Here is a 25170-nt window from a genome sequence, read left to right as displayed (position 1 = left end):
AGGATTTAAATTTATTCTGTGGCCGAATCAGGTGTTGGGTGCCTTTCCCCGTCAGGGTGAGATGTGTTGCTTCCCTTGGGATTTGCACTTCACACTCAGGAATTCACACATGTGAATTCAGCCTTGGCTTCCTTGCTTCACCATGCAGTTCAGAATGGAAAAGAAATCTGACTGGCAAAGAAGCTGGATTTATTTGTTGTTGTATTTATTAGTAATTACAGGAAAGGAAAATAACAGTGAATCTGCAGTCAGATAGGGATTGGGGATTTCAGCAGCACACCAGCAGGCTCCCTTTTTTTACTCATCAGTAAACAATTGCAGCAGGAAAAGGCCGTTGAGGTTTGCTGCAGCTGAAGTTCCCACAGTTCATTTGTAAAGCCCTGAATTCCACAGCAGTCCTGATTTCTGGTGTGAAGTGTCTTTGCAGAACAGAGCACACAGTGAGTGTTAAATCAGGAAAGATTTTTGCATAGGAGTAGTTCCCATGGAAATTCTCTGTGCTGTGTACATTGTATGTGTACATTCATTCACTGAAATGCACAAGCTCAGTCTCCTGATCCTTCCCTGAGGAGCTGGATAAAGTTAATGGTGTTTTTAACAACATTCAGCCCTAACCCCTGAGATGTGGAGCTTTAACCCTTCCTTTCCCATGGCTGCTGTCCTACTCCAGCAAGGTGTCGTTTCCAGCCCCGCTGTCCTGCTCTTGCTCGGGCAGGGGCACGACGTAGCAGTCGCTGTGTGCCAGCTCCTGGTGCAGGGTGAGGTACCTGGAGGCCTCCCTGGTGTGGGGGATCAGGAACCTCTCGGTGAACTGGGCCTTGCTCAGGGGCTCCCGGCCCCGGCCCTGCCGGACGCGGTTGACGAAGGCCAGGGCGAAGGTGTAGCAGTTGTGCTGCTGCTCCTCGTACCTGGGGAAACAGCTGCTCAGCAAGGGCACGCCTCACCACTCAGGGGGAATGCTTACTCAAGGAAAGCTCTCCACGAGCTTCCCCTTGATCCCACTGGTTCAATAGATTCCATTCATCACAAGCGGTACTTCCCAGCCAGGGAACTCTCTCAGTTTTATTCTCAGGGCTGCAAGATTTGACAAAAATGAGTTCTTTTTTTTTATCCTTATTTGGCTTTTACCTTGTTACCCTTTGCTCTTTCACCTGTTGTTACCAACTCTTTCCTGCAGCCCCAGAGTTAATTGTGTGCCACCACGGGTGTGTGGGAGCTCATTTAAAATCCAGTTCCTTCTATCTGTGATGTTCTCTACTATCCTTCAGTAAGTGAAGAGCTATCTAGAAAATCAGAATCAGGCTTGGCCTGAACCCAAAGGAGTTACAGGATTAGTTTAGTGCAGTTCCTGTCCATTGAAAAAATAAGCAGAGGATTTAATTAAAAGAGTTTGGTTTTCAGTTCAGTGGCCATTGGTCTGGTTGTAGAAAAAGTAGGTCACTGTGTCAGGGGGTGGCAGATGGAAACCAAAGCTTGGAGAAGGGATGCACACATCTCTCCACCTCCTGCCAGCGATTTTTTGATGTCAAGTCAGTTTTAGTACTACTGGGAACTGTAAAAGTAACACAAATCCTGTTGGCTTTACCAACTCTGTAAACATCTAAAAATTCTTTTCTAAATTAAATTCTTCCATCTCCTTTAGGGGGGTAATGTATGATCCCTGAAATTTTATAGTCAGCACATAGAGAATTGCTAAAAAATGCTTTTGATTTGATGTTTTCTTTTTTTCTTTTATATTATGGTTACATTTATTCAGTGAAAGCCAGGCAGGCTCTGTGTTACAGCTGCTCCTACTGAGGGAGAATCCCAGGACTGGTGTTTTCCTGGAGAGCTGCTCTGTCCCCAGCAGAGCTGGAAACCAGCCTGGTTTCCCATTTCTCACCACTGACAACAGAAATATCATCTGGATATTAGAACTGGGCAAGAATCCCATCACTGTGTTCAGCCTTCAAATGCAAATACAACTCAAACTCCTGAAACCTAGAAAAACAATTATGGAGCTGTGCCTGGACTTTTGTACTCAGCAGCGTGCAGGTACTGTGTCATTGAACTGAGTGCTTAATGCAAAATTCCCTAAAGCCCCTCTTGGTTTAGAGCTTTCATGTGCCTAGCAGATGAGTTTGTTACTTAAAATTCAGAACACTCTGTCCAGCCAGGGCACGCTGAGGGCGATCCTGGGGCTGTCAGGAATGTGTGTCCTGAAGGACACCAAGCTCTGAATGACCCCCACACCTTGTGGGGTCCGAGAGGAACCAGCCCAGTTCATCCCAAACACACCCCAGACTGTCATCTACACACCTGTGAGGGAGCCAGGCCTCTTCCAAGGAAAATTCCTCCAGGAGGTCATCCCACTGCTGCAGGAGCTCCGACATGTCCGGCTGCACCAGGGGGATGCTGATGCACTGCTCCCAGCCACTGCCAGCCCTGTGCACACCCTCCTGGTCATAGTTGTACACCACGCCTGGAAACACAGCAATGGGGCGCTGGGGGACACACACACAGCCCTTTTTGGGGTGTTTTTGTGACTTCACTTCCCATCAGCTGAGTAGGAAATGCACTCCTGGCTTCCAGCAAAGACCTGGTCTCATTTTCACAGCGTGGTTTGAAAAAAAGTTTTGCTCTTCTGATAATCAGAGCAATTTAAGGACAATCAGGCTTCATTTTTAACCCTCAAATTTGACTGTATTAAATATACATCTGGAATGATGTTTTGCAGGGTGGGCCTACTCTAGGGAGAACCCAGTAGGACTTTTAAAAATGTTTTTTAATTAGGGGTGTTTTTAGAATTACCAAAAACTGTGTGGAACTCAAACCTTCCCATAATTCCTTTAAAGCAGGCCTAGCAGTTCATTCGGGCTGGAAGGCACATGTTTATTCTTTTCAATGCCTGTTCAGCCCCTTCAGGGGAATGGATTTGCTCTGGAGCTCTGCTGCAAGGTGAGATCATTCCCAGTGCCCGATCCCAGGATATTCCGAGCTGGCATTTGCAGGGCAGCACGGGTGGCATCTGGGCTGACTGGAGGGGACACGGGGCTGAGCTGGCTCCTGCCGGGGTGTGGGAGGGGCCCCAGGGTGCTGGTTACCCTGGGAATTGGTGATCCCAACGTGCAGGTCGGAGTGCCCGTCGTAGCCCCTGCAAGAGGAGCAGAGGGGCTGCTGAGGGACAGAACGGCCCCGCACGGCTCCACCGACGCCTGGAAAAGGGGCTGCATTCCCAGAACGGGCGGGATCCCCGTTCCTGCCCCGTCCCTTCCCCTTCCCCCTCCTGCCCCCTTCCCTGCCCGTTCCATTTTCCTTCCCCTTGCGTTCCCCTTCTCTTTCCTTTCCCTTCCCTTCTCCTGCCCTTTGCCCTCCCCATTCCCATTCCCTTCCCTTTCTTCTTCCATTTCCCTGCCCTTTTCTTTCCCCATTCCCTCCCAGTGACCTCCTTTTTCCCCTCCCATTTCCATTCCCTCCCCATTCCCCTCCCCGCCCTATTTCCCTCCCATTCCCTATTCCCTATTTCCCATTCCCCTTCCCTCCCTAGTTCCCTCCCATTCCTTATTTCCCTCCCTATTTCCCTTCCCATTCCCCATTCCCCCTCCCTATTTCCCCTCCCCTCCCTATTCCCCTCCCATTCTCCTTCCCTCCCTATTTCCCCTCCCATTCCCTATTTCTGCACCGATTCCCTATTTCCCATTCCCTATTTATTTCCGCTCCCACTCCCTATTTCCCATTCCCCATTTCCCCTCCCATTCCCCATTTCCTATTCCCCATTTCCCAGTCCCTATTTCCGCTCCCATTCCCTATTTCCACTCCCATTCCCCATTTCCCATTCCCCATTTCCCATTCCCTATTTCCCATTCCCTATTTATTCCCCATTATTCCCCATTATTCCCCATTATTTCCCCATTCCCCATTATTCCCCATTATTCCCCATTCCCCATTATTTCCCATTCCCCATTATTCCCCATTATTCCCCATTATTCCCCATTATTCCCCATTATTCCCCATTCTTCCCCATTCTTCCCCATTCTTCCCCATTCTTCCCCATTCTTCCCCATTCTTCCCCATTATTCCCCATTCTTCCCCATTACTCCCCATTATTCCCCATTATTCCCCATTACTCATTATTCCCCATTATTCCCCATTATTCCCCATTCCCCATTATTCCCCATTATTCCGCATTATTCCCCATTACTCATTATTCCCCATTATTCCCCATTCTTCCCCATTCTTCCCCATTCTTCCCCATTCTTCCCCATTATTCCCCATTACTCCCCATTACTCCCCATTATTCCCCATTATTCCCCATTATTCCCCATTATTTCCCATTCCCCATTCTTCCCCATTCTTCCCCATTCCCCATTATTCCCCATTATTCCCCATTACTCCCCATTACTCCCCATTACTCCCCATTATTGCCCATTATTTCCCATTCTTCCCCATTATTCCCCATTATTTCCCATTCCCCATTCTTTCCCATTCTTTCCCATTCTTTCCCATTCTTTCCCATTCTTTCCCATTCTTTCCCATTCTTTCCCATTACTCCCCATTACTCCCCATTACTCCCCATTACTCCCCATTACTCCCCATTCTTCCCCATTCTTCCCCATTCTTCCCCATTCTTCCCCATTATTCCCTATTCCCCATTCTTCCCCATTCTTCCCCATTCTTCCCCATTCTTCCCCATTCTTCCCCATTCTTCCCCATTCTTCCCCATTCTTCCCCATTATTCCCCATTCCCGAGTTATTGCCGCTCCCCGCTCCCCGCTCCCGCAGCGCCCCCTGGCGGTTACTGCAGGAAGGTGCCGCGGCTGGGCCTGATGAGGAAGGCGCGGGGCTGCCCGTGGCCGTGCCGGAAGGGGCAGGGCAGGCGGACAGGCGCGGCGGCCAGCCCGGCGGCGCGCAGGTCCCCGCCGCACGCGGGGCAGCGCGCTGGCGGCGCGCGCCGGCAGTACAGGAGCGCGCGGCAGTGGCGCACGCGCAGCAGCGCCATGGCCCCGGCGCGCCGGCACAAAGCTTCCGGGCGGAAACAGAGCCGCGGCCTCGGGGCGGCGCCACGGCCGCGCCCCGCCCTCCCCCGCGCGCCGCGGAACCTCGGTGCGCGGCGTGAGCAGCCGGCCGGGCCCGGCGGTGCGGCGGCACGATGAGCACCAAGCAGGTGACGTGCAGGTGAGCGCGGCCCGGCCGCACCCCTCACACCCCGCGCGGCCCGCACGCACCCCCTCAGCCCCTGCCGGACGGCTTCACAGCCCCCCGCACTCCCCCACACTCCCCCGGGGCCGGTCCGCGCCGAGCTGGAGGTCGTGGATGCCGCCTGGGTCACCCTTGTCCCCCGCCCGGCGCGGCCCCGGCCCCGCGCTTTCCCCCCGAAGCCGCCCGGGGTCCCGGCCCCGCGGGGAAACAAGCGAGGTCAGCGTGGAAAGGCTTCTCCGAGTCTCCTCGGGGCAGTTTTGTTCGCTGGAAGGGTGATCAGATAATGGAAGGGGCTGCCCGGGGGGGGTTGGAGCCCCCGTCCCTGGAGGGGCCGAGGAGCGCCGGGAGCGCTCTGGGCTGGGGGGCGGGGATGGGGCACAGCTTGGGCTCGGTGGTCTGGGAGGGCTTTTCCAGCCTCGATGATTTTGGGGAACAAATCAACCCGAAGCATTCCTCCTTGGAGCAGCGCCTGCTCTCACCAGCTGCTCCTCTCCGCAGGTACTACTTGCAGGGCGTGTGTCGGGAGGGAAGCAAGTGCCTGTTCTCCCATGATTTGTCCAGCAGCAAATCCTCCACCATCTGCAAGTACTACCAGAAGGGGCAGTGTGCCTACGGCGCCCGCTGCAGGTAAGCCTCCCTCCCTGGGCGCTGGGAGGGCAGGAGGGCTCGTGTCCTGTCATGTCCAGTCACAGAGCGAGGAAAGAGAATGAAATAATTCATTGAATGCGAGTTTTGCCAGAGCCAAAAGCAGCTGTCACATCCAGTAGTGAGGTTTTGCTCTGGCTCAGTTTCAGGGATTATTTTGCTCTGTCGAAAGCAGGCTCTGGGTTTCACGTGTGTTTTCCATCCAGTTCTTGCAGTCAGAGCTGCAGGTGCGTGTGGAATGGCCACGGAGAGGGTGGAAGCTCCTGGTGCAGCTCCAAGCCACCCTCCAGCACGTTCCAGTGCACAAACCTGGGGACTTCCAGCTCTGCCTCGGAGCAAAGTGCCCTCCTTGTGTGCCCCTGGGTTGCTGGGAAGGCTGAGCAGTTCCACACCTTTCACTGGGCTCTCCAGGTTAAAACTCCCAGAGGAATGCTCCAGGGAGTCCTGTGCATTGGTTGATGTTGGTGCAGTGGTCCCTCAGGGATGTGGCCCAGGGCAGCCCCTGGCTCCTTCCTGGAGGAATTCCCTGCTGGGTGAGGAGCCTGGAGCTCACCTTGGAGTTCCCTGCCTTGCCTAATCCGTGTGCCAGACTGGGATCAGGGGCTGGACATCAGTGCCTCCATCAGCTGCTCACCTGGGATTGGTGCTGTGGAATGGGGCTGAGTTACTCCCAGGGCTCAGAGTGATGGCTGCAGGCTGTGTGTGGTTTTACTCCAGCTGTTTGGCTGGAATTTGGGCACTTTGGTGCACGTGTACAGGCCCACAAACAGATGGGCAATATTTCTGCTCCCATGAAGATTCTGTAGCACTTGAGCACATCCAGGGCTCCGCTGCAGCAGCCCCTTGCCTCCCCGGCTGCTCGTGCTCTGCTGCTGGAGTGTTTCCACATTTTACTGGGCTGTTTCCACAGTCCCAGCGGCTGTTGGGGGTGGGTTTGGCGTGTGCCCAGCCGTGATCCCGCTTTTCCTGCCGCAGGTATGACCACGTGAGGCTCCCGCTGCCGGGCGGAGCCGCGGCCCCGCCTCCGCCGCTCCCCGCGGCCCCGGGCAGCCCCCGGGCGCCCCCCGAGCACGGCCCCGGCAGCACCCGCAGCCGCCGGGAGAAGAGGACGCTGGTGCTCCGGGACAGAAGTGAGTGGGAGGCTGCTCTGCTCGGCCCTGGGGCTGTGGGGAGGGAGGTGCTGTCTCCCGGGGTTATCGGAGTCTCGAGGCCAGCCAGAACCCCCAGCCGCTGGAGCCTCCTTCCCGGAGGTGCTCTGCCTGCCAGTCGCTTTCAATGGCCCTTTGAAGTGACTGCTTCCATTCTGCTCCCTGAGGAATGAGCTGGGAGTGTTTTGTCCACCCTGAGAGAAGGATGGAGTGGGGGGAATGTCAGGCTCTGCTCCCAGACAGTCAGCAACAGGACAATTGGAACTGTTTGATCCCTCAAGCCAGGGGAGGTTCAGGCTGGACATCAGGAAGAATTTTTTCATGGAAAGGGTGGTCAGGCATTGGAAGGGAGTCTCCATCCCTGGAGGTGTCCAGAGAGAGTCTGGATGTGGCACTCAGTGCTCTGGGCTGGATGGCAGAGTGGGGGCTACTCACAGGTTGGACTTGATGAGCTTGGAGGTCTTTTCCATCCTTAATGATTCTGTGATTCTTGGAGTCTATCTGTGAACAGGAAACACCTGCAGTAGGCAGCTTGGGAAAATCCCTGCGATTCATGAGCAGAAAGGGCTTAGAGATGGGATTCCATTGGGAAGAAAACCTTAAATTTGGAGAGGAAGGCTCTGGAGCCGGCCGTGGGGGCTGAGCGCCGTGCCCTGTGCTTGTCCCTCCCAGACCTGTGCGGCTCCAGCGAGGAGAAGCAGCAGCCCGGTGCCCCCGGGGCCGTGCTGGGCTGCAGCGAGCCCGGGGACAGCGAGGAGGGGAAGCCCCATTCCTACCTGGAGGCCATCTGCAGCGGGCTGGGGGAGCCGGGCGCCGGCGGCTGCCCCGGGGCCGGGGAGCAGCTGTGTCCCTACGCCGCCGCCGGCACCTGCCACTTCGGGGAGCGCTGCCTCTACCTGCACGGGGAGCTGTGCGAGATCTGCGGCCTGCAGGTGCTGCACCCCTTCGACCAGGAGCAGAGGAAGGCCCACGAGATGGTAAAGGGGGACCTGGGAGATCTGCTCTGCTCGGGGCGGGCTTTGGGCTGTCTTAGTGCTTTTGGCAGAAGAGCCTCTTCCAAAGAGCTTCTGTTTCACTGCTTGTCTAGAGAAAGGTGCTAAGAGTGCTCTGCTCAAGCATCTGGGGCTGAATTGGCAGTGATACTGCAGGTAGCAACTTGGGGTTTTTTCCACTTCATCCTCATCAGAGACTGGCCTGCAGCCTTCTCCCACAGCACCCTGAAAGTCTCCCAGGAGAATGTCTTCTGGAGGTCTCTGACTGAGTCACCAGCTCACCTTGCGGTGCTGTGGGAGTGTGAATGGGTTGTGGATTGTCACTGCTGGGATGAGAAATGCTGGAGGAAAGCCTGAAATAAGAGACTTAATTCCTTAACTGGGTAAAAATTAGGTGAATGAATGTGGCCTTAATTATAATGAGAGGAACACCTTGAGTGTGGCACCTGTTCAGTGAGATGTTTTTTGGGGATGTTTGAAGCATCAAGTAATTCAATACCTGTTCCCTGACAGAGATGCAGAAAGGGGTGAATGAAGCACCCTGGCATCTTTATTTCTGACAGCTGAGAGAACATGAAAGGCTGGAATATAGTATTAAATTTAATGTTCTTTAAATGAAGCTATGACAGTGACAAGCAGGAATGATGCCCGTGATGAGTGTTCCATGTTTTCCCTGCAGTGGATCCTTTCCAGAGGGACTTTGGCTTGGCAGGTGGGCTGCACTCACAGTGACTCTCTCCCGTGACAGATGTGCATGGCAACGTTTGAGCACGACATGGAGAGGGCCTTTGCCTTCCAGGCCAGCCAGGACAAGGTGTGCAGCATCTGCATGGAGGTGGTGTATGAGAAACCCTCAGCCTCGGAGAGGAGGTTTGGGATCCTGTCCAACTGCACGCACACGTACTGCCTGTCCTGCATCCGCCAGTGGCGATGTGCCAAGCAGTTCGAGAACCCCATCATCAAGTGAGTTGTGTGACCTGCCGTGGCCTGAGAGGGGCCTGAACCTGCTCACAGGGGAGGCTGGAGCTGCAAATGTTCACAGAGCTCAGCAGAGCCTGCTCCAGGTGCTGGCCAGGCCCAGGACTTGGCTATGAGAGCTGCCTCCACGAGCAGCAGGATGCACTGGGTGCCCTTTGGTAACAGTTCCACAGTTCCACTGTGGGAAGAGTTTGGCCCATGGCAGCTCAGCCCTGTCTGATTGTGTGATCAGTGGTCAGAGTGGACTCTGCAACAGCTGGGACCTTGAAAAGCTCTGCCCCTTGCACTGACCTTTGTGCAAAACCAAGAACTCCTTTTTTTCCCCTATGTATGTTAATTACAGGATTTTCCCCTAAATTACAGCTTGCTCCAGGTAAATGTCCCGCTAACCACACATTTATCTGTGTCTGAGTGAGTATCTTCATCTTCTAGCTCTACAAGAAATGTGTTCCAAATATGTTCTCCTCAGATGAGAGAATTTAAGACATCCAATTAGGGAAGTTTCCTTTCTTGAGCATCTCTCAAGAAGACTGAAATATTTTCAGTCTTCTACCAAAACAGACTTTTCTGCACAAGTTTTACTCCACATTTCAGTGAAGTGGCCATCAGCTCATTGCATTTCAAAAGGCTGAGACACCTTACTTTGGGTTTTTGGCTTCCTGCTGCACTCAGAGAACACAGTTTGTTCCTGCAGACTGAGAAAACCTCCCTTGCTTTTGCTCAAGTCCAGAAACAAACACAAGCCCTGGGGTGCCCTGAACTGGGTTATCCCAACTGGAACTCCCAACTAATGCACACCAAAGTGCTGTGCTAACGTGGGAGGAGGTGTCTGCTGCCTGAGGTGACAAACATCCCCTTTCCCTGGGGAGGATCCTCACTGCTTGTGGCAGATTTATGGAGGGTTCCAGTCTGGGCAGGTCCCAGAGCATCTCTGCTCTGTCTTGTTCCTCCAGGTCCTGCCCCGAGTGCCGGGTGATCTCCGAGTTTGTCATTCCCAGCGTGTACTGGGTGGAAGAGCAAGAGAAGAAAAATGAGCTGATTGAAGCATTTAAGCAGGGAGTGGGGTAAGTTCAGGAACCACCCACACTCCTCACGTTGTTCTTTAGCTGCTCTAAGACTCAGTGAATTGCTGAGCCTTTATTTTTAAACTTAATGTACTTACAGACCATTCTGCAGAGAGCTCCTCATCTCTGTTCACACTTCTGCTCAACTCTGTGCCTGTGTAATTGCAGTTCAGAAATTCAGCCTCCCTGCTCAGAAATGTTGAAGCTATTTCAGCTCACTTGCCAAAATTGGCTTCATGTGGCTCCTGTGGATCCCTCAGCCACAATAGCCTGGAAGGTTGTTGGTGACTGAGGAGAGCAAACAGGGAAGGAAAATGTAACAGTGGGATAATAATTCATGTGGCTTTTGTAATGCCTGCTGGAAACAGCCAGTGCTCCAGGACTGCAGGGCTTGTGTTGTCCAGTAGCAGTCTGGCTGCAGTGTTAGGCCTGTGCTTCCCAGAGCACTGAGAAGCTGTCACTTCTCTCCTGCTCCCTCTTTTCAAGGTAACCAGGCAGAGCTGGGCCTGTAGTTTCCTCTGCAGCTGTTTTTCATTGCAGAACAAGCCCCCAACACCCCCAGGTCCTGTGTAAGGACCCACCCTGGAACTGCTGTGCAGCCAGGACAGCTTGGGTGACCAGCAGAGCTGAGGGAAACTTAAATTAACAAAGTACTGGCACAGAGCCTTCAGAGGACATGAGGAGAGGAATTGGATCATAAAAACTCAGTGGTGGGCAATGCAGGAGACAACATAGGCTGGAAAACAGTAATTGCTTGGCTCATGGTGATGTTCTTTGAACATCCTTCACTTCCCACATCTTAAGGCAGCTCCATTTTATTTGATTTATGATGCTGTTCTTTTTTATGTGTTTTTGTTCCCTTTTAATGATCTTTGCCCTCTGTTTGGCTGCTCTCAGCTGGGGAATGGGAGGCCAGAGCTCTGGCTGTGTTACCAGAGCATCACTGAGGCTGTGGGGACTGAACTGCATCTCCTGCCCTTCAGCTGAAGGCAGTAACCCTCTCTCTTCTAACCAACTCAGGAAAAAGCCCTGCAAGTACTTTGAGCAAGGGAAAGGAACGTGTCCCTTTGGAGGGAAGTGTCTTTACCTGCACGCTTATCCCGACGGGACCCGGGCTGAGCCTGAGAAGCCCCGGAAGCAGCTCAGCTCCGAGGGCACGGTGCGGGTAAGGAGTGTCCAGAACCTCATTTCAGGGGCACCTGTGCCACTGGGGAACGTTTCCTGCCATGCAGGACAAGTGAAAAAACCATCTTTCAATGTCCCTTTGGGCAAAGGTTTGATCTTGGGGACAGAAGGTGCCTCTCATTTAACTGCGAAATATCATTGCTTTGTTTTTTCAACCAGTACTTCCAAGGCAAACCTTTCCTCACAGCAATTCTGCCCTTAAAGCTTCCACCCACAGTCCCAGAAGCTCCTCTCCTGTGCTGGCAATAAGGCAGCTGAAAAGGGTGAAACCTCAGCAGCTGGTGTAGCTCTGCCCCAGCTGTGTCCCCTCACTGCCTGTTCTGGGACACGAGAGCCTGGCTGCCAGCCCTGAGCTCAAACCCAGCTTTGGGATCTCAACTTGTGACTGGTTTTTAAGAGGAAAGAGGAGTGCCAAGGCCGGCACTGTGCTGGCACCGTGGCTGGGTGGTGCTCAGGCAGCTTCTTCTCTGTTGCAGTTCTTCAATTCCGTGCGCCTGTGGGACTTTATCGAGGACAGGGAGAGCCGGAGCGCGCCCGGCGCGGACGACGAGGTCACGGAGCTGGGGGAGCTCTTCATGCACCTCTCGGGGGCTGAGGAGGATCCCACTGCTGCCCAGTGAGGAGCCCACAGCCCCTCGGAGCCCAGCAGTGCAGCTGGTTATTAGCCAAGCTTTTACTCCCTCCAGCACAGGTAGAACAAATGTGCCCTGGTGGTTACTTGTGCAGTCCTGGTAAAGTTTTCAGATAGTTTTTATATGGCAACAAAAAAAGACTAAAATATATTTAAAAAAAAAAATAAATTGGCTGCATGGAAAAAAAATCCCTTAATCCCAGGAGGGTTTTCTCCCTCTCTGGCCTAACATATGCTGTCTTGTGAGCTGAGTGGTAGTGTAAATACAGGTCCAGTGAAAGCTTAAGCTGGTAAAAACTGTTGCTAAATAGAGTTTGGGTGCTTTGGGGTTTTTTTTTCCTTCACTAAATCAGCTAAATGTGTAACTACAAAACCCACTGGGAGTAACAGTCAGTGTAGGGTTTTCTCCTTAAAAAGGAGCTGGTATATTATACCTCAAGTAGTACCTGGAGTTCAGAGTAGAGTTTGCTGCACCCTTAGGGGGTGTGGGGATGGGGCCGGACAGGGCCTGGCTCTCCAGGTGCTGCCAGTCAGGTTCCCACCCCTGTTTTACACTAATTCAAGTGCTCAGAGTCAGGAGTGGCTCCAGGAGCACCTGCTGTAAAGTAAATGCAGCTGCACTGATTCCTGGTGGCACAGGCAGAGCTAAACTGAACTTCCTGCACAATCTGGAGCTTGGGAACTGCAGCTGATGCTGGCCAGAGTCCTGCCCCAGAACCAGCAGTGGCTCTGCAGCAGTTCAGTGCCTCCATTCACCTTTTCCCCAGCAGTGCTGAAGGCCCAGGAGGGCTGAGGGATTAATGCACATCTCTGCTGGGTTAGCAGAACTGAATTCTGGCTTTGCTAAAAATGTGATTCCTCTTTGTGTGGCAAAAAATCCGATAGAAGTTAATTCTGCCAAGTCATTTGTATTAACTTTGCAGTTGAACCAAGAATTCAGTGTGCACTCAAGTGGCTGCTGAGTAAGAGCTTGGACACACCTGAGCATGAGCTGTCAGCCTGACTCAGGTCCTTGTAAATCACTGCTCAGTGGTTGTAAATATAAACAGAGATGTGGGGTTTATTTTAGAACAGTGTGGGTGCAATGGAAGGCAGGTGTGTAACTGGTTTGGTTATTATCTATAGCAATATAAAAGCATCAAAATAATACTTTAAAATGTGTAAGAAAGAAAAGCCAAGAGCAGGAAGGTCTGTAATCAGCACCTGAGGATCAGGGACAGGACTGGCTGATGGCCACAATCTTGATCCATCGGGGTGGGGGATATGAGGCAAAATGGATTCAGAGAGACTTGGGCAGGAAGCTGCTGCCAGCTGGGCAAACAGGGGTTGGTGACAGCAGGATCTGGGTCCCTGCTGGGAGGGGAACAGCAGGAACCTTAATCTGGGATTCAGACATCTTTAACTGGCACCAAAGCAGTGACTCCAGGATTATCCATTCAGCTGCTGTTGGCATTTCTGGGTCAGGATGGTGACCCTGCAGCTGTGAGAGGGGAGCTCCTGCCCTCTGCCCAGCACTGCCCCTGCCAGCTGTGCCCTCTGTTCTGACCTGGAAATTAAACTTTCCCATCATTATTTCCCCTCTAAAGTTAATTTTTAGTAGTGCTCACTGCACAGTCAGGCCTGGCCTTGGCAGTGTCTGAACAAGCATCAGTTCCCAGCTTCTTGGTTAAACTGGCCCATGAAGGCACCAGTGAAGCTCTGAGGTCCAATGAGTGCAATTAGTCAGCACTAATTACAAAGGAGAAGGCAAATTATACCTAAGAGACATGTCACACACTAAGCTGATGTTTCAAGGGCACCCAAGCACTCTTTTACCCCAGAATACTTCAGCCCTCACCCTCCCCAAGAAGCCACAAGGAGTAGTCTGAAATGAAAAAGGTAACTTGTTTTTCAAAGCTACCCAGGGACTTACAAGGTCTGAGTTTCTAAGCTCTTCACTCAGCACCTTTCATTTAACTGGGCAGCAAGTGCTGGTTAAAATAAACCTATTAACCAGAAATACTTAAATTTTTCAAGAGACGCATAATGTGGTTTAAAAATCATGGGTTAATGGTTCCTTTTGGGAAATCAGTTAGAGTAAAAGCAGCTTACCTGTTCTGGGTTTTTTTTCTTCCCCTTTTGAAGCTTATTGTAATGAAGTTAAAATTAGAGATAAATAATGTTTAGAGAGACCTGCAGTCCAAATATCAAGATTATTATTAAAAACCATGCAGAACTATATGGAACAGTCTCCTTGAAGTCTCAATTTCCTTTTGAGGAAGCAAAGCTTATGGTCATTCTCAGTTATCACCCAGGGATTCATGTCTCACCCTTTTTGTTCTGTTATAGAATATTCTGAGGACACACTGGAGGTTCTTTCTGTGTCTGGCTCTCCTCCCTTTCACAAGAGCTCTGTGGGGTTTTGTTGCTGCAAATGTGAAGCTGCAGTGGCTGTTTGGGCATTACAGGGAGAGCTGGACACAGGGACTGTCACAATTCCCAGCAAAGGCAGCAACTCTGCCCAGCAGCTTTGGGGTGGAGGTGCCAAAGGGCACAGCCAGCCCCTGTCACCTCTCCCTGGGCCCCCAGGAGCTGTGCACTCAGAGGAAGGCAGAGTCCCAGACTGGGCTTCCATTCGTGCCCCAATAACCACAGTTCACCAGACTGCAATTTAAAAAAAGCCATTTTTAGATTCAACCACCTATTCCTGTCCTCCATGGAGCTCAGCCAAGACAACACAGTCACCTGCACCTCAGTGAGCAAGAGAAAACCGAGCAGAAGTGGTGCAGGGAAAGAGCCTGAGAGCACATCAGTGTGGGTGCCCAGAGCTGCTGAAACATCACTGCAGGAGGAGAAAAACTGCCTTGTCATGTGACTGGAAATGGGGGGGTTTATCAAGTGTGTTTTTACTTGCCCTGCTATTATTTATCAGTTACTTTTTAAAAACTATTCACAATGTCATTTCCTGAGTTTTCCAAATGCGGATGTCCCACTCAGAACTGTGGATGACTACATTAAAATGATGACATTGAATCTTAAACCTAAAATTTAATTTATTTTATTAAAATAAGATAATCAGAGGAACCTTGGCTTACAATAAATGCATTTTCTCAGGAGCAATAAAAACAAAATTAAAACCCAAATCAACAAGAAAAACTGTATATGCTCAGTTTCCTCTTGCTAGTGCATCTCTTGGACGACAGCTTCCGATGGGATGCAGCCTCTGCAGGAGATGGGAACATCCCTCAGCCTTTTCCAGCCCCCAGCCCAGCTTTCCTCACTCACCCCTGGCTGGGCTGCAGGAATGGGTCCATAGTACCAAAGGCAGCTGGAGGCTTCTCAAGATGACCAAAGCAGGACTGGCTCACCTCCTTCTTCTCTGAGCAGGACAATTCACAACAGATTCCATCCTTTTGCAAGAGTTTTTCTTCTATGTGCAAAACTATTGCAAAACTATTTTGTGTTGAATTAGTATTTGAACTTATTTCATTGGCTTGGTGAAGCTCTTAGGCAGGAGCTGATTTCCAGAGTTATTTCCTCTTCCCACTCCAGGCACAACTCCCCAGGGTGAGGTGGCACTTGGCATGGGGCAGTCAGAGCACCAGAACAGCACCTGTCCTTAGAGCCACCCCCACCGAGCACAGATCAAACCCAGCCAGAACCACTGCCAAAGAAACAGCCATCGCTTCTGGGAAGGGGAAAATAAGGCTCAAGTGCATCTATTAAAAAAATAGTAATAGATCTCTTGATTTGTAGTCTGTTACCTCTCCCAGAACAAGAGATGGTAGCAAAGGCAATGAGGAGCTGTGTCCCTGCAGGCTGAGAACTGCACGAATCCGTAGCAGCTTCTTTGTCCAAGTGGGACGCGGAGGATCCTGCTGGAGGAGCCTGGACACCGAGGCATGGGAAGCACAACTTGTGCTCCTCCTGCTGCTCCACGCCGGGAGCACGAGGGCAGGAGCAGCTCAGAACACGGGCAGCCTGGTGGAGGTCAGCGTGCACGAGTTGATGTCCTCGGTGTGGGCGGCGCGGTGCAGGGACGGCTCCGAGGCGCTCCGGTTGATTTTGGGTAGAGAGTGCTGCAGGAGCTCGATGGACGACAGGATCTGAGGCAAACAGCAGAGTAAAGAGGCTTGTGGGACCAGCAGCTCCCTGTTCCCATCTCAAACATTCATTCAGTTCTTATCCAGTTCAATTATGGCTTTAAGCTTAACTTTAATGCTCCCCGGGGCGCTGAAAACCCCCCTCCAATGCTCCCTGGGGCGCTGAAAACCCCTCTCCGGCTGGAGGAATCCAACTCTGCCACCCACTGTCAGTGCTGGGAGGGGCCTCAGGCAGTTTCAGAGGGTGGGAGGCTGTTTTGCATCAGTTCACAGACGTTGGGATCAATTAACAAGCATCTAAACCATCCTCCAGTACAGTAAACAGGGAAGGAACTGCATCTTCTGCCTGACATTTAGAAAGAACTTTCTAAACAATAGGTAGACTTGATTGCAACAGCAAGAAGTTATTTTTCCAAATTTTGCTGATATTTAATTCCAGCTATTTAATGAGTATAAAAAAGTACCTTCACCATCCTCACAGTGAAAGCATCCCTTGTAAAAATACCAAAAATTGCTACATGAATTCACATCCCCCAGTGGATTTTGTTTGCTTGTTCACAGCTGTGGGGAAGGAAAGGAGGAGTGGCCTCTCACTTTCCTCAACCCTACTCTAAAATAAAATGGATATCCAGAGATAGATTTCATTTTTATTGTGTCAGGGTGGGGTCTGGCTTATCTCTAGAGAGGTCAGGTGTTGAAAGCCTGCTCTGGTGTTAGTCCAGCACAGCCTCAGCCTGCAGCTGCTGCATATTGTGTTTCATGAGCTTTACAGAAACTGCAAATTCAACCAAAATACAAACTGCCCAAAGAGCTGCTTTGTGACTTGAGACAAAAACAGGACACAGGCTGCAGTTGACCGTAACCAAAACTTCTGAGGAGACTCTTGTGTGTGCTAATGGCTGCTGACAAAATCCTCACACTCCTGTGCAGAACACCACACTCACCTGTGGGAACAGAGGTCGCTCTTCCCTCACTTTCTTCAGACAATCTGCTACGAGCCTCTTCATGGCTTTGGGGCAGTTCTTGTACAGCTTGCTGAGGTCTGGGGAAGCGTAGCCCCGGCCAACCATGAAAATGATCTGCAAAACACCACAAAGCAGCACAAAACCCGGGTTACACAAGGGGCCTCACTGCTGGGGGGCTTTAGTGCCCCCCAAGGTGATGAAACCCAGTCCCACAGGACACCAAGAGAGCCCTGCAGATCTGGCTGGGTAACAGCACAGCTTAGTAAACACAAATATTCAATGGTCAGTGGTTTGACAATAGTCACTGGGTTTTTTCCCCCCAGTAAAAAGCACCAAATCCGATCTTCCTGATGTAACAGCAGCATATTAAACACATACTTAAAATGGGAATTTCCCATAACTGCCAATGTATAAAACAAGATTTTACTGTGCAGCAAAAGCTTTAACCTGAGAATAAATTAACAGGGCATTTCAAATGTTTATAAACAAGGAGGTTTTTTCCTTTGAGTACCTGCACTGTCAATACTGAGGTGAACATTCAGTTCCAGATTTACTGTAAAACAAAGCAGGTTGTCAACGTCGCTTCAGCTGGTCTGCATTTGTATTTATCCTGCTTTTCTCGAGGCCAAGGGAATGTGCCATGCCCAGAAATAAACTGGAATGTTCCAAGAGGGTTTCTCACCTGATCTCTGTTGTTTATGTGGGAATAGGGCAGCTCTCCTGTCATCAGCTCATATAACACTATTCCATAGGAGTAGACGTCTGACTGGAAGCTGAAGGGGTTGCTGTCCTGCATCCGGATCACTTCGGGGGCCTGGCGGGGGAAAACAAATGATGAACAACAACAGAACTTAGGAAGAGAAAGCACAAGAGGAGGGAAAGTATTTTGGAAGCAGAGACAGTGAGCTGAACTAGAAATCAGTGAGCAAAGGATACCTCCAAGCCTTTGATGAGCCTTACTTAAGGCTCTGGGGAAGTTCAGGGAGGGCTACTCCACGTCTTATTAAAAATATCAATACAGTTCAGAGCACACAAAAAAGCAATGCTTTAGCTGAACAAGCATTTTGCCATTAGAAAAAATATTATTTGGATTTGCAATGTTTAGTGACTCCTGTTACATCTTACCCAGAACTGAGCCTGAGTTTCACCATCAGTTCTTAAACTGGTATCAAGGTTAAAGGGGAAAAATACAAAATTCTCATCTCTTGTAAATTGATACCAAAACATGGTCAGGAGATGTGAAAGCCAAATACAAAACAGCACATACTGAGGATCAGGGAAGAAATGCAGGAACATTTTAACATATTTGCAGAATTATGAAGCTTCTTAAAATAACCAACGTTGAATGATTGAACAAAACAAGGTGTAAACCATTAAAATAACTTTCCCACTGGCTAAGATTTTTTTTCCCCCTCCTAAAGAATTCCCTCAGAATTATTGAGCAAAGCACTGAAGTACAGCAGCACAACAACCCCAGTAAGGGATCACAGGAACTTTCAAGGAAACAGAAACAACCTCCCCTTCTATGTAATGGCAGCTCAGCACAGATGGGCTAGAAATTACTAAAATAAAGGATTTTTTTTTTAAATGCCTGCAAAGAGCAAATATGCAGGGTTTTTCTCCCCCAAGGTCTGTTTCCTGTATATAAATACATTGTATACCATTGGGTAAATCAGTTTTAAATCCTTTTATGGGAATCTTTTAAAAATTTGGGGGTTTTATAAATTTTTTTTAAAGAAAAAAACATTCCTGCTTTTGGAACTTTGCTTCAGGTGATGTGTGTATTTTACAGAGCACAAACTAGTCTTGGCCAAGCATCCTGATATTTTTAATACACATTTCCAGATATATGGGCAGACCTAAATATTTAAAATAACTCACAAACCCCAAAGCAGAATTCTTGGGTGCCTGGTGCCTACTTCACACAATTAAGCCCTCCAGCACTTCAATTTTAGCTTGTCCTACAGCTGGGATAAAAATCTACCCAGGACTAATGGACTTGAATGTCCAAAGCAGTGTTTGAGTGACAGATGCACGAGGAGAACAACATTGAAAAGCAGGGAATGCTTTGCTCACCATCCACAGGATCGAGCCTGTGGGCTGCTCCACCTGCTGGGATCCACTCCACCTGGATTTTACAGTTGCCAGACCAAAGTCTCCTATTTTCACTGTAAGGCCTTCATGAAGAAATATATCTGTATTTTTGTTAAGGAAACTGCAAAAAACTTGGGTCAAGAGTAGTGTATTTTCTGACCTGACAAGCAAGTACTGATTGTTTTATTTAAACCTGCTGTGAGCTGTATGTGAAACAAAGGAAAAGGGATTTTTATGGCAGCCGTGTTTAAATTAACATTTAACACTAAACCAGAGCAGATGTTCCAACATTATTTGTAGATTTATCTTTATGGTGAGCTAGGACAGAAATCAACAGTTCATTACCATCCATGCCTGCAGCTCCTTAAGTAACTGGTGCTGAGAAAGGGAAACAGCACAGAGGGTTCACAACTCAGAAAAGAAAAATAAAATAAAACAATTACAAAGAGAAATAAGTATCAAAATAAAATCTATTTCCATAAAGTTCTCTGGCAGATCTCCTGAGATTTAACTATGATTGTAACTGGAAATATATGGAGACTATTTATAATTATCTCCTTCATGGATCTGTCTGTTGTGGATACCAACACTTTCTTTGCTGGGGTTATTTTAAGAAGATCTCATTGAATGATTTCACTTAGGAATGCTGCAAGTTCAAACAGATAATTCAGAAATATAAACATGACTGACTCCTTCTCATTTCTATGTCAGGAGCAGAGCTAATTTATTTCACAAAAACGATCATCATTATTAGGGATCACAAATTCCTGGCCTCCTATACACTACAACTGGGTTTTTTTTTTAGTCCAACTGAAAATGGGCATCCACTGACATTCTGCAACTGCTGAACTTGGTGTATTTTTTTATGCTGACATTTGCCAAACATCCTGCTCACATTTCATGGAAGGAAGCCCCAGTTCCTGCTGGTAGCTCCATGGATGTTCCTGGCAATCCCAAAAGCAGGCATTTCAAAGGTGAAAGACATCAGCTCCCAACATTTTCACTCCAGATGCATCACTAAATAAGTATTTTTGCACGAAACATAATGGTAAAAAGCTGCCTTTTCTTGAGTTTAAAGTAAGATTTCTGGCTTCATTTCTGCCAGTCATGTGAGGAGTTCTAAATATATTAAAAGTACACGAGAAACAGAACCAAACCCATGTGTGCACACAGATGAACAGGCACACACACCTCCCATCAATGAGCAGTGCAGCATTTGGGTACCAGAGGATTGAATAAACCCATTTAAGTAAAATAAGAGACTTCTGGAGCACAACTGTTGCACATTTTTATCCCAAGTGTGGTAAACAAGCACAGATGTGCTGTGGAAGTCCTTGCTGACAGCAACTTCTTGCTCATCAATGGGGATTGCTCATCAGCAGTTATATATAAAAATATATTTGAAATAGCTATTGCAACCCCCACAGAAAGCTCCATATTAACAATAAATCAGTGTCTCACTGCAGAAAAGAAGGTTCAGGAAGGATACTATTGGATTTCATGTCTCTGTGGATGATGTTCTTTGCATGTAAATAGCTGTGAAGGGAAAAGCAGAAGAGAGCCATTAGCAAGGCTGCTCACAAATAGCATTTTCATTCCCCACAGAGAGTTTATTCAGTTTATTACACATCCAACCCCTTCACACACCACTGACTGTTTAGGATGAGTCTACTTTGGGAACAGAGAAATGTAGCTGTGCTCAGTGCAGTAAAGAAATGTCAGGAAGAAGGAGTGGCATCAATTCCATTAACCCTGGAAAACTGGGACTGTCCTCATATCCATGAGATCTGCATCCTGTGCTGAAGTTTACTGTTCCTAACTCTCCTCATTTAAATGTCCCCAGTTTTCTGGTGTCTGACTGGAAACATGGATGCTGATCTACAAAATGAACGAGCTTTGGCAGCAGCAGCTGTTTCTGTGCTCCCAACATCAGAACAAGGGCTGGAAGAGCAGAGAGGTGGGGCCTGGAGCAACTCAGACAGCTGGAAAATGTTTCCAAATACATCTGTGTGAGTCCTGTGGAACAGAGCAGCCACCCCCACCTCAGAGTATAAATCAGTGTGTGTCAAACACTGCAGTGCTACAGTAACACAGGGGAGGAAAACCCCTTAATTCTGTATTTAGAACAGGATTGCATCTAGCACACTACAGCAAGACCTCAAGCTATAAAAGCAGGTAAAACAGAGAAAATCTAACTGATAAATTACATGAGCCAAGGCAAGAATCCATGGGAAAAAAATGACTAAATCAAAGCACAACTGCACCCAACAGTGCTGAGTGAAGAATCTCTCCTTGGTACACCCCCGTGGCTATTTTAGCCCTCCGTGTTTCGGGTTTGGGGAGGGAAGGAAGCCCCAGAGCAGGCCCAGAGCAGCCCCACTCACTCCATGCCCTGCGCCGTCTGCCGGGCGATGTCGATGAGCTGGAACATCTGGAACTTGGTCTCCTGCACGTGCAGGTGTTTGTAGAGGCTGCTGCCCTCACACCACTGGGTGACAATGGCCAGGTTGTCCTTGGTCATGTAGCCCATGAAGAGCAGGATGTTCACGTGCCGGGTCTTCCTAACAGAGGAGCACGAGGAGAAATCAGTGGCTGCATCGGAAACGCTTTCAAAGGTTTTTCAAAATGCACTCCTGGCTGAATGAATCTCATCTTTGGAATCCTAGGCCAATGTGTGAGTGAAGTTTGGGTTTACAAATAATAAAAATATACCACAGTTGCAAATTTTTATAGGTTTTTTTTTAAATAAAATCAGTTGGGCTTTTGCTTTTTAGTTACAACACTTTCTTTTAGTTATTTTAAATCAACATTTAAGAAAAGGATGTCTGAAAATGCAAATGGTTTTATATCGATAACCAACATTCACACTTGCAAGTGGTATTAGAAGCTATTGGAATGACAGAAATCACCCTGAAAGCTGGGAAAAAGTGACAGCTTTAGGTAGAAGACTGAATCCCAAGAGAAAACCAAAGCATAACTATAAACCCTAAAGGAATTATCATATGAGGAGATGGTTTTTATGTATCTAATTTGCTCTTTTTCAGGAGTAACATCACAGATACTTCATTGGACACTAAAAACACCCCAGTATTTGAAAGCAGAAAACAGTTACACTGATCAGTGTGTATGTTTAAGGAAAAAAAATTATGATGCTGCAATTTGAAGAGGAGCAGTTCAAGTACTTTGCCTGGTGGTGAGAATTAGGGCAGAATTTATTGATCCTCACTTTTTACTGCCCAGTGCGACCTGAACAATTGTGGGTGTTAACATACCACAGAAACACCTGAACTACAACTCTGTCTCTCCACAGAATATGCAGAATTATCACTACACACTTTTTATTCTTCTCTGGAAATCTGCTTTTTGTGCCTATCACACACACAACACTGGGCCTGAAGGCTCCAGGGAGGGCTGGGATGCAGCATCTGGACTGGCAGGATTTAGCAGGGAAACACCAACTCACCTCAGGACAGCCACTTCATTCCTGAAAGCCTGGAACTGTTCTGGGGTTGGGTCCACAACCTTTAGGATCTTCACTGCTACATCCCCTGGAAATACAATTACCACCAAAGTTGCTAAAAATGCAGCTTTCTTTTCCTCTCCAAAATAACATTAATATATATTGTAATTATAATTCCTAATTTGTGCATAGCACACCTTTACTAATTTGTACAAAGGTCAAGATTTCCCTGCAGACAAATTTCTGTGGTATCAAGCAGTTAATTTACCTGAATTTCAGTCTAACGGAGAAAGTCAATTAATTATTCACACACCTCCCTTCTATTTTTTTAAGGGCTACAGCTGGCTAAAATGATCTTTGCAGGACATACACACACACCTGTTTTTATTATCAAATTTAAACACTGATGTGTTTATAAACTATTTATGAAAGTACAGCCCTTCAGCTGAGCACATCAGAAAACCTAACACCTCTCCTTCATTAAATGGCTTTAATTAAGAATTTAATTATTGATACTTGAAGAGGTGCACATGTTCTATTAAAATACATCTTAATATGAAATTATTTTTCATTACCTTGTTCAGGGAAATATTACTGAAGTTATTTTTCCTCTTGATTTCTGTGTTCCATTTCAGTTCCATAATGAAAACCAGGATGTTCATTACTTTTAGTGTAACAATACTGCTTCCCTTGCTGCTGACAATACTTGGGCTTTGAGACATGCAAGTATTTACTCATTAAAAATAGAGGGCAGCAGATAAGCTTCTGAAATTTGTTTGTTGTCACCTTTTCTAATGACAATACTGCTATTTAAATTAGAGCCTGAAAGGGTTTCTGTGTGTTTCTTTCAAAATCACAAGCCTTGAATTTGGAAACATTCTGCAGCTCTGCAGGGTACCTGTTTTCAAAACATTCCCACTAACTACATATCAAACTCTCACATTCAGCATTTTTTCACTGAAAAAACCCCACAGTAGAAGCAATTTATGCTGATTTCCTTTCCCTCCCACATTGAAATGAAGCATGCTAATTAAACCACAAAGGTATTAAAAGAAGGTAAATATAATTTAACATCAGGCTGTGGAAATCCCCTGCTAATAGAAAATAAACCCTTTTCAAAAAGCAAGCTGGTGTAGAACACAGCAATGAGGAGATCAGTGTAGTGGAAATGGAGATGCAGCTGGGAGATTCAGGTTTTGGTGCCTGTGCTTTGCTTTCATTTCAGTGCTGCTCTGTAAGGCAGCTCCTGTTTCTCCCCTGTGCCTTTGGTGGTAGATGGGCTCCCAGCACCACCAAATCCATTTTGCCTGGGCTGCTGTCCCACCAGATCAAGACTCACCGTGCCACTTGCCCTTGTAAACTGTCCCAAAAGAGCCTGAGCCTATCCTGGTGGAGAGCATGACTTCACTGGCTTCTATTTCCCAGTAATAACTGGAGTCTCTCTGTCCACGAGGCCTCTGCAACAACAATTCACAGGCTTTAATGTTTAACCACTTGTATTATACAGACACACAAAAAATTAAATAACTTCCTTCATACAAGTTCAAGATGACCTGAAACCTTGAGGGGTTTGTCTTGCAGTCTGGATTTCTGTTTTCCTCAGTTTGTGAGGGGTGGTGGGGTTTTTAGCAAAAAACCCTAACAACAAACCACCACATTTTCTTGGATGTCTTGAAGTGCTTATCATGAAGTTCTGCACTAGAAAATTAAACCCTAATCTTAGATCCTAAGAGGAACAAATATTTTACAATCAACTATTTAAAAACATCTGAAATATTTAAGAAACTTCAAAAGTACAATGCTAAAACTCTGTAACTCTTTTACATATTTAAATGGAAGAAGCCAAACAGATAAGAGCAAAATTCTAGAATGTCTTAGTGAGAAAAAATTGTGAATCCCACTAAGCTTAGAAGCCTTCAAAACATTGAAGATATTATTAATTATTATTCTAACTTTTCTCTCTTTCTTTCCCCCCATCCCTAAGTTAAAAATCAAACCTTTGAGGCAAAAGTCGCATTTTGTTAAATCTGTTTATCCCTGAGCCATTTGACTCTCCAATGAAAATGAAGGCATTATCAATATCCACTTTCTATGGAAGCAACACAGTTCAAACAGTGCTACTAAAGCCAATTTTAAATATATTAAAACAGAATCAAAAAGATGCAACCTCTAAAGATTTAAAAGGTAATCCTTGGACCTGCACTGAGAAACAATGTCACACCACTGCCTGAAATTCATTTGCAACCCAGAACACTTTGTTCTGGGCATGTATAACCCAAGGCAGTAGTGCCATCATTCCCAAATTAATTAAAATTGAAATGTATACACAGTGCAGAGCAATCCAAGATCACCTGCACCTGGAAGTGCAGAAATTTATCCCAACACACCACTCCTCCCAGCACAGTTTAACTATTTTTTAATCAGAACAAATATCACCGTACTTACAATTTTGTTTTTTTCTTGTGTGTTAGATCCAGGGGCTCTCTCTCTTTGGGCTGGGACTGGGGTTTTAGGCTGAGACCAGCCAGTTGGGCTCATATTGTTAGGACTTCCAGACAGAGCAGAGGGTGAGGCTTTAAGATAGAAATACAAGAAAACAGTTTATGAACAAGAAAACAAACAAATCAAATCATATTAGAATATGTTTGATTTTTGAAACCATACCTGATTCACCATGGCTTCGAATTGCATCCTGCAACAGAGAAGATGGATCATAAAGTTAATAAATATGTGAGAGCACACAAAGGA

General features: G+C 47.8%; 3 protein-coding genes across 10 annotated transcripts in view; 1 reads left to right on the top strand and 2 right to left on the bottom strand.

Moving 5' to 3' along the window:
- Positions 1-206: 206 nt before the first annotated feature.
- Positions 207-4978, bottom strand: MKRN2OS (MKRN2 opposite strand; the record flags this gene model as incomplete). Its single annotated transcript, XM_082289073.1, has 4 exons — positions 207-908; positions 2299-2461; positions 3084-3133; positions 4779-4978. The coding sequence occupies 4 exons, from the start codon at positions 4976-4978 to the stop codon at positions 662-664; spliced, it is 660 nt and encodes a 219-aa protein (XP_082145199.1). The 3' UTR covers positions 207-661.
- A 54-nt stretch (positions 4979-5032) lies between these two features.
- Positions 5033-14727, top strand: MKRN2 (makorin ring finger protein 2). Its single transcript, XM_082288865.1, has 8 exons — positions 5033-5154; positions 5677-5805; positions 6799-6953; positions 7644-7948; positions 8712-8926; positions 9895-10005; positions 11026-11170; positions 11667-14727. Exons 1-8 carry the CDS (start codon positions 5129-5131, stop codon positions 11808-11810), a joined length of 1230 nt encoding a protein of 409 aa, XP_082144991.1. The 5' UTR covers positions 5033-5128; the 3' UTR covers positions 11811-14727.
- A 115-nt stretch (positions 14728-14842) lies between these two features.
- RAF1 (Raf-1 proto-oncogene, serine/threonine kinase) overlaps positions 14843-25170 on the bottom strand; it is a 65405-nt gene continuing 55077 nt past the window's right edge. For all 8 annotated transcript variants that reach the window (XM_082288861.1, XM_082288858.1, XM_082288860.1 and 5 more), the window contains 10 exons: positions 25087-25114; positions 24868-24995; positions 23762-23879; positions 22426-22510; positions 21347-21523; positions 20452-20498; positions 18945-19063; positions 17551-17682; positions 16848-16982; positions 14843-15906 (listed from right to left, as the gene is read on the bottom strand). In XM_082288861.1, coding sequence (XP_082144987.1) covers positions 15766-15906; positions 16848-16982; positions 17551-17682; positions 18945-19063; positions 20452-20498; positions 21347-21523; positions 22426-22510; positions 23762-23879; positions 24868-24995; positions 25087-25114 — 1110 coding nt within the window. In that variant the 3' untranslated portion in view covers positions 14843-15765. The remainder of the gene's footprint in view (positions 15907-16847; positions 16983-17550; positions 17683-18944; positions 19064-20451; positions 20499-21346; positions 21524-22425; positions 22511-23761; positions 23880-24867; positions 24996-25086; positions 25115-25170) is intronic.

The sequence above is a fragment of the Coloeus monedula genome (genome assembly GCF_965178545.1).
Source record: "Coloeus monedula genome assembly, chromosome: 11".
Classification (NCBI taxonomy): domain Eukaryota; kingdom Metazoa; phylum Chordata; class Aves; order Passeriformes; family Corvidae; genus Coloeus; species Coloeus monedula.
This window is presented reverse-complemented; position numbering and strand designations above follow the sequence as displayed.